Source organism: Cottoperca gobio, chromosome 19 (assembly GCF_900634415.1).
Source record: "Cottoperca gobio chromosome 19, fCotGob3.1, whole genome shotgun sequence".
NCBI lineage: Eukaryota > Metazoa > Chordata > Actinopteri > Perciformes > Bovichtidae > Cottoperca > Cottoperca gobio.
This window is the reverse complement of record NC_041373.1, coordinates 10,702,826-10,711,801: the sequence shown is the minus strand read 5'-3', so window position 1 is coordinate 10,711,801 and position 8,976 is coordinate 10,702,826. Positions and strand designations below refer to the sequence as shown.

Sequence of the window (8,976 nt, the reverse complement as noted above, 5' to 3'; positions counted from 1 at the left end):
ACATGACAGGCTGAGAGATGGATCATCCAGGTTGTGACTTGTAGGTGTAGGTGTTGTGCTGGGAATATATAAATAAAAGTCTAGAATTGTATCTGCAGTGAAGCTTTAGTGTCTCATCTCTGCATTTCTTCCTGTTACTTTAAGCTTTGTATTCAACACCTGTGCAATAACTGTTTGTACTTCTCTTGAGTACCCACCAATACTTTCATTTGAGTAAAGGCACAGCACCATCTAGTGTTACATTTAGAGTAATGCATAATGGATTAAATGAATAACATGCCGTATTTGACAGCGTGACACAGGACATTAACTGTATGCTTTGTTCTGTTTGGTTAATTATTATGTCAAAAGAAGACCACAGGCATGTTTCAGTGTCTGGCCCTGAAACCTGTCTTTTTTTTTTAAAGCAGGTTAAATGACTTATGTCAAGGCTGAAATCCCTTCAAATACAGAACAGTCTGGTGTAAAAAGATTTGGATTTGATCTGGACACCTTTGTTGAGTAAAACAGAAGAGGTCTTTTAGCATCAGTCAGTCAATGTTCTGGATTTGAGGAGTTTCCAGCTTTTAATCTGCAAAGCTAACTGGATAACTCAGTGAATCTGCTTCCTGAATTGTCCACATAAACTGCAAGACAGAAAATTTGACTGCAATAATTCATTTGAGCTTCAATGGATTATGCAACAATTTAAAAAAGGTTGCATTGCCTTTTTGAAAAAGACACAATTACATGGTTTTGTAACAGATAAAACATACATCAGAGAGTTTAATGGCAACAACGTACAGATACATTAAATTAGTCACAACTGGAAAGATTTCCCAAAAATATTTTTTTGGAAATTGCACTTAAAAGTCTGACAACTCTTCCAAGACCTGAAGTTCCTATACAATTCAAGACCTGGAATCTGATAAGTTCCTATACAATTCAAGACCTGGAATCTGATAAGTTCCTATACAATTCAAGACCTGGAATCTGATAAGTTCCTATACAATTCAAGACCTGGAATCTGATAAGTTCCTATACAATTCAAGACCTGGAATCTGATAAGTTCCTATACAATTCAAGACCTGGAATCTGATAAGTTCCTATACAATTCAAGACCTGGAATCTGATAAGTTCCTATACAATTCAAGACCTGGAATCTGATAAGTTCCTATACAATTCAAGACCTGGAATCTGATAAGTTCCTATACAATTCAACACTTTTTAAAAATGTGCAGAAACCCTGCTCTCAAGATCAAAAATACCCAGATTAGCTGGCTCTCTATGTAACAAGACTCCTTTCACAAGGTTTATGTTAGAAGACTGACTGCAATGTTTAGTACACTAATAAACGGTTTGTCATATTGAGGACCGCAAACAATAATTCATTTCGGTAAGTATTGCCTTCAGTTTATAGCATAAAGTCTTGCACAACAGCCGGTCAGACTGAACAAAAAAAGAAATTAAAGCTTCGGACACATTCTTTTTAAAAATGAAAAAGGTGTCAGCATTGCAGTCTTTCCTGAGGCAGTCTAACAGAACACTTTTTTACAGCAGTTTGTCAGTGTAGCCTCATAGAAGCACACGCCACACAGTCCCTGTATACTGTATTTCTACAGCAATACCCTTCGAAGAACCCTTATATATTTTTTAAATAAAGACAACCACTAAATGTTAAGAGCAACCTTTTGACAGGATTATCAGTTTGAAGATCATCTGTGCATTGTTGAAATCTTGGCTGTTGATTAGAAGGACAAGATGGTCGTCTGGATGATGTCGATGCATTCGCGCAGCTCGTGCTCTTTGATGATGAGGGGTGGGGCCAGGCGGATGATGTCACCGTGGGTGGGCTTGGCCAGCAGTCCGTTGTTACGAAGGCGTAAGCACACCTTCCAGGCGTTATAGTCTGTGGGGTTGTTTAAATATATAGGTCAGATTTAGTGACTGCAAGCTGCAAATAGTGTTTTACTTTTTGTCTTACAGTGAAAAGTGTCATTCATGTAGAAAAGGAAAGTGTGAATCTGCCTTAAAAAAGAAAATAAATCCACTCCAAATGTTTTTCATCTCACTTTTAATTTGTTTGCCCTAAAGATGGATAGCACAAAGACTCACTGTAGCCTTGGCTGGAATATTGTTCCAGTCACTAATTCAAAGTAAATGAATCAATCCTGCCTCCAAAAATGACAAATTCAAATCTTGATACTGAGTTCCAGTACATACACAGCAATGTTATACTAAATTAACTCAAAGACTACAAATTGAAATGATGTCTTCAAGGGTGGATTCGCTTTTTTTAATGTAAGCTTGGATTTATTTTGTACCGTGAGGAATGCACTTCAGAAAAACAAAACAAAAAACACGATCATACTTCTTGTACAAAACATAAAACCCATTAGCTGGGATTCTTTGCAGTTTTAGAAATATTTCGGTACCTTTGGTCTCTTTGATCACGACTGCGTTGAGGAGGCCTTTCCCTCTCACTGTTGTCACAATGTCTTTGGGCAGTTTCCTCAGCTCACTCCGCAGCAGCTCTCCCATCCTTTGAGCATTCTCTGCCAGCTTCTCCTCCTCAAGCACCTGCAAATAAGAACAGAAGGCGTTTAAACGATGCAACGTGCATATTTTTCTTCGGATATTGAATAGTCTTCAAAACAAGCCAACTGTATTATGTTATTGGTATGTTGCTAATCACGGTGGACGTTCTATCCATTTAATCAATTAAAACAAAAAGTAGTAAAGAGTTGTTAAAGCGTAGACGGACAAGGACATAATAAGTACAAGTGCATTTTGACAGACCTGAAGGGCAGCAACAGCGACCTGGCAGGCCACGGGGTTGCCTCCATATGTGGAGCCGTGTTCTCCAGGCTTGATGGTCAGCATTATCTCATCATCACACAGAACAGCAGATACCTGAGGCACACAAACACGGATCAGTTAAAAAGGGTCAAAGTTACATAGCCACTATGATCTATCCAACATAGCTGGACTCTGGACTCTGGAATCTTTTTTCCTTTAAATCTATAATATGATAAGAATTGTGAACTCAACAACAACAACAACAACAACAACACTTACAGGGTAAACTCCTCCAGATAGAGCTTTGCCCAGAACCACGATATCCGGACGGACTTCCTCGTGGTCTACAGCCAGGCGCCGGCCGGTCCTCGCCAAGCCTGTCTGCACCTCATCATCAATCCACAGCACCTGGACGAAGCAAAGAGGGCTTTAGTGGTAATCTCGCAGCCCATTTAAAAATAAGTGCAGGAATATCCTACACATAATACCTAAACAAGACTTTGCCACATGTTGCATTAAATGGCTTTACAGCTGCTATAAAGTTGTCTTTTCTCTTTTATAAAAACTGCCACAGTATGTAAAGTGTAAGCACGGAGGAGGACTGGAGTGAATAACTTTGAGCAGAATGAACCCGTCGGTCTTCTGTGGAACAATTTAACATGGTTCTGCACTTAAACCTCGTCTCTCCTTGTGAAGAATACGTCATCTGGAATTCTTCTCTCCTCTTTAGTTTAGACCAGATAAGAAAAATCATATAATTGGCTACAAATGAATCCCAGGCTGCCGTTCGCCCTCAATTAAATTTGGCGGTCAGAAGGAGACACTCTGCTGACTGCTGCGCGCTTGTGTGTAAAGTCTCTTGCACTGCTTAGAAACATTATAATATGTACTTTTTAGGCCAAACGGTGCCGTAAGAGCCGTGCATATGGGAAATACAACGTGCACTTGATAAAAACTACAAAATGTTGTCTCTAGATTGGCGTGCTGTAGATCCACATACCAGGAAGTAGCAAAGAGAGGGCAGTTTTAAATGCAGTGTAGTCTCACTCCACCTCCTACCCCTCTCAAGCAACTCTCGAGTGCCTTAAAAGAACTAGAACATTTTGTTTGTTGTGCTCGGCCTTCAGTACCACAGGAAGGCCTGCTGGCTATTTGGCGTCAACGTTCATGTCCATGCACCCTTATAAAAAAAAAAAATACAGCATGGCACAAGCTTATGGAAATAATTGAAGCGGCCGTTTAGAGGAAATATATTCTTGTGTTTTTAATTCGAGATGCACCTCTTGCAATTCTCGTGGCCGATTGCGATTTCCGTTTAATTTTTATTAAGTCTTAAGCCTTCAGATTCCAATTTTCTTTCCTTCTAAGAACTATAATTGACAGCATACAAACATTTCTGCAACTTTGCGCTCATCGGAAATCTTAAATGAAATGTTTATAATCATAATAAAACATTGACTAATAAATAACTTGCATCATTTCTAAAACTGCACCAACTGACAAAACCTTTTCTTACACTCACTCAGAATAAGTGATCCAATGCAGTACATCCCACTTCATCTAAACACGTTTCTACTTGCCTAGAAGAACAGGTTTAACTTATGCCTATCGCAGCTGCTGCGCGGGCGTACGTGCGTGATCAGTTCATCTTTTGTTTTTATTATTACTAACCAATCACACAGTAGTTCAGCTTGAAAAAGGCTAATACATGTGTTGTCACGCAGTCAAAACATTCAAACCTGCAGTGAGTTAAGGAATCACAAATGACTTTTTCAGTCGTTGGTCGAGACTCACGTTGTATTTGGTGCAAAGTTCTCTGACTTTGGTCAGGTAGCCCTGGTCTGGCACCACCACACCAGCCTCCCCCTGGATGGGCTCCACCATGAAAGCAGCAACATTAGAGTCTTGAAAAGCTTTCTGGAAAATAGAAGGGGAAAAAAAGACACCAGTCAGACATTAGTATCAGTTTCCATGATAACTACCTGCTGCTTTAGTCAATCATTAGGTTCTTATGTTAACATGGAAGAACAGCAGCTGTTAAGATAACAGTAGTATCATTCGGTCCTCATGTTTACATAGACACTGAGGCTGTGAAGTCCGCTTGTTTTGGAAAATCTTATGAAATAAGCAGTTTGAAACTTAAAGTGGAACACCAATTGTACACGTCAAAGTGTCTTTGCAGATCATTGGGCGTGCTACTGAATATGTAATGAATAATAATAATAATTAGGATTGTATAAAGCCTTTTGTGACTCCAGCGGGAGCTGTGCAAAGCCTGATAAACTGTCTCAAGTGAAAAATCGCTTAGAGCAGACGACTACAATTCTTAAAATGAAAAAAAATTAAAATAAATATGGGGGTTGGTTGCGTTCGAAAGATTGCATAGAATAAACAAGACAATCTCTGTTTCGATCCTTTTCTTAATATTTTTTTAATGTCCATTGTGAGTGAAATGTTAACTTGGTGGAGTCCTCTATTAAGCTGATAATATTGTAAAAAATACGATTGAGCTTCAGATGCAAGACTGAAAAAAAAAAAAAGAGCAAATCTTGGCAGTCATTGGGAACAATAAGTGCCAGAGCAGTATGCAGCATTCGGTTTGTCCTACAGGTTAATCTTGCCAGGACAGTGAGTGCAGTGCAATTTGGCAGCAGATGATGCATGTTAGGGCAGCAGATGATGCATGTTAGAACAGCAGCAAAAGAACACTCACTGCAAGTATGATGAAACTTTTGATGCCTCTAACGTCAGTGTTTCGACACATTCAATAATAAAAGTTAAATATTCTTACACATGAAATCAAAAGTTTTGAGTTAGTTAGTTATGTTGTTTTATAAAAGAGAGTCCAAAGTGTGGTGAGTCTGATGTGCAGTGACTGAAACTTCCCCCTATAATTTGGGCATTTTATAAAAAGGCACTTTGAGAGCTGTGTTGGACCAAAGTTGAAGACGCTTTTTCAGCTGCTTTTGCCCTCGTGAAGCTCACACAGGACAGTCCATTGTACGGTCTCTAAAAGACTTAAACTAAATAAAAACAAACATGATAGAAACTGTACTGCACGTCTTGGAAGATGGAATCAAAACCTGTACCTCAAGGGAAGGGATGTCGTTGTATGGGACAATCTCAAAGCCTGGCATGAAGGGACCGAATCCTTCATAACTGCTGGGGTCAGTTGAGGTGGAGATGGCTGCCAGGGTGCGGCCCCAGAAGTTCCCATCTAATTAACAATGAGTGAATGAGAGTTATCATACTGCTCTCAGTTTACAGCTTTAAATAACGTAGGAGATTTGGATCGTGTGGACTCATTATCATACATCTGTCGAGAGGATTGGAGTAATGCTAAATTTGCTAAGTGTAAAGAATCATTGTTTTTTTTGTCATTTGTCTATCATCTGAGCACAAGATCCAAATGTTTGTCATGAGACAAGTACACTTTGCTAAGTTCCTGACATTTACAGATGAAGAAATATTTTCTGACAGCTTGAGCTCCCAAAAAACAAAAAAAGAAATTGTGATGTAGTATTTTGTGACATAAGATGGGAGACTTACCTGCAAAAATGATTTTGGCCTGGTTTTGAGGAACTCCCTTTACATTGTAAGCCCACTTGCGGGCAAGCTTGCAGGCCGTCTCACCACCTTCAACCCCTAATATGCAACAAGAGAAAAATGTCAACCTCTGAAGGCGTTTCATAGAATTGGCGTTGGACGTTTCCTTACACTACCTGTATTCATGGGTAAGACTTTGTCATAGCCAAACAAGCCTGTGATGTACTCCTCGTAGGCTCCCAGCACATTGTTGTAGAATGCTCTGGAAGTCAGGGAGAGTTTGGAGGCCTGAGCGGTGAGCGCAGCTATGATCTTTGGGTGGCAGTGGCCCTGGTTTACTGCACTATAAGCACTCAGGAAGTCGTAATAGCGGTTGCCCTCCACATCCCACACATAGATGCCTGGAGTAAAGAAGAAGTTACAGAGTTTTTAGCATGATGGTGCACAAGTGATTGTGTAACTGTGCAATCTGTTAACCATACATCAATCTAGCGATTATTTGTAATAGGCATATGACACTCTGGACTCACCCTCCCCCCTCTCTAAGGCCACAGGCAAGGGGTGGTAGTTGTGCGCTCCATACTTGTTTTCACGTGTGTAGATTTCCTCAGAAGTGAGCGGACGGTCAGACCTCAGTTTGGACACGGCAGTGGAGGCGGGGCGTGTGCCAGAGTGTACGCTGCGACTAAGAACAGGGGCAACCCGGCTCAGGTTGCGGCTAAGCTGGAGAATCATTCCCTTTATGGTTGTATGCTGCTAAATCTATATTGTAAAGCAAGCACAAACAAAACAATTCAGTTTGTATCAGTGCTGATTTTATGATAACAAAGAGTTATTTTGTTCCAAGTAGTAACACATATTTTACAAGACTGTCAGAAGTAGTTAATAATCGTTTGTAAATAAAGAGAACCTAACATAATGTAAAGCTTTTAGAGTTCAGCTAATTTTCCCTGTCTGCCCTCACTGCGTGTATAGGTACTAGAGCTGCAATATATACATTTGTCAATTAATTGGCAACTATTTTGATCATGTCTTTTACAAGCAAAAGTGCCAAAAATGTTCTGGTTTCAGATTCTCAAATGTGCAAAAAGGCTTTTACATGATAGTAAACCGGTTTGTTTGTGTTTCGCACCGTTTGTCAAATAAAAACAAACAATTATAATAAATCTCAGAAATGATAACATGCAGATTTCCCATTTAATTGACAAAACAATGTATTTGTCTAATCCAGAGAAAGAAAACACACTGTAGCTACAAAAACATAGGCTTTGCAGGTTTGCTGAACAACGCTTCTCTTTCACAGTAGACACAATAGGAGGAGGAACATACTTTTGATAGACAAAAGATAAACACGCAGCATGGCAACTCAACTGTGCTGATCCAGACTTTTCTATTTGGTCACTATCAAAAGTAACATTTTCCCTTCACTGTTATCTAATACTGTCACATGTACATACCTTGCTGCTGACCATTTATAGAATGCATGGCTACTCTCCAAATGTTACATAAATGGGACTGAGAAGGGCACTTTCATTAGGTCGTGGCACTCAACAATTTGGAGATGATTACAACATATTTCACTGGTGCTTTTGGCATTTAGAGTAAGATAGTAAAAGTGTCTTGTGGATTAGCCAGGTTCATTTCTCTTCAGTCAAACCTACTGTTGCAATGCTGTTCAACTGTTGCAGGTTACTGAATATGTGTATACCTATAGCATTTTAGTTTAAATTAAAATCAAGCATCAATCATGATCAAGAAAAAAAGTGTTGGCAGAAAATTCTTGCTGAATAAGAGAGAAAAAAGGTGAGGATAAGATAAGATACGTGGCTCTGGATAATCAATAACCTTGAGTAGTGAACAAATACACACAGCAAACAAACACCTGGAGTGTCCACAAGGACAGTGTAGTGTACCCATGCTACTGTTATATCACTCAGGCACCATTAAGTCATCCCCTAAGAGATGATTGGTTGCTGGGCTGCACACCCCCTAACATTAACGTTGCATACAAGAGCTAAATAAAGACCACGAGTATAAGTTTCTATTAACTAATCACCCCCCCCCGCACCCCCAACAAACCATTTTGTATTATATAATACTATATCATGCAGCATAACTAAATAACATTCCTGACACTTTCCAGTCAGTCGACATAACTACATGACTGTTTCTTCTCTCACAAGTGTAAACGCTTTCAAAATCAACGCTAACCAGACACAGGTGCGTTGTTTCCTTCAGTTAGTACCGGCTAGCTAGCTAGCTAGCTAACGTTAGCACCTTCTGGCTGTCAGTTTCTGAATTGTCAAGCAAGCTTTAACGAACATAAGAAAGTAGACTTGAATGTAAGTGAAACAATACCAGAATGGAGTCAAGCGAAGATAAAAAAAATCCTCTTGAATCGAGAGGGGTGTCTGCGCTGTGCGATGGATGGAGCGGAAGGTTCCGGACCGGCTTATTAAATACTTTCCTCACTGGCGGAGGACCAGATCAGCGCTTTGTTACGTGGACGGCTGCGTCAGAGGACACGCCCCTGTGTTGCAACTTTTCCCAACCATTGCATCGATCCATTTTGAAACCATCCCAAAAAACATATCGTCAGTCTCACGGTATTGTTCTGTCAGTTGAAATAATTTCATAGCTAGAGTAATAATT

At 39.8% G+C, this 8,976-nt stretch overlaps 1 protein-coding gene across 1 annotated transcript; it reads right to left on the bottom strand.

Annotated features, from left to right (window-relative positions):
• Nucleotides 1–733: 733 nt before the first annotated feature.
• Nucleotides 734–8,827, bottom strand: oat (ornithine aminotransferase). Its single transcript, XM_029455602.1, has 10 exons — nt 8,683–8,827; nt 6,855–7,086; nt 6,501–6,725; nt 6,328–6,423; nt 5,868–5,995; nt 4,573–4,695; nt 3,058–3,186; nt 2,779–2,892; nt 2,415–2,559; nt 734–1,888 (listed from the first exon to the last, which is right to left on the bottom strand). The coding sequence occupies exons 2-10, from the start codon at nt 7,057–7,059 to the stop codon at nt 1,728–1,730; spliced, it is 1,326 nt and encodes a 441-aa protein (XP_029311462.1). The 5' UTR covers nt 7,060–7,086; nt 8,683–8,827; the 3' UTR covers nt 734–1,727.
• Nucleotides 8,828–8,976: the final 149 nt, after the last annotated feature.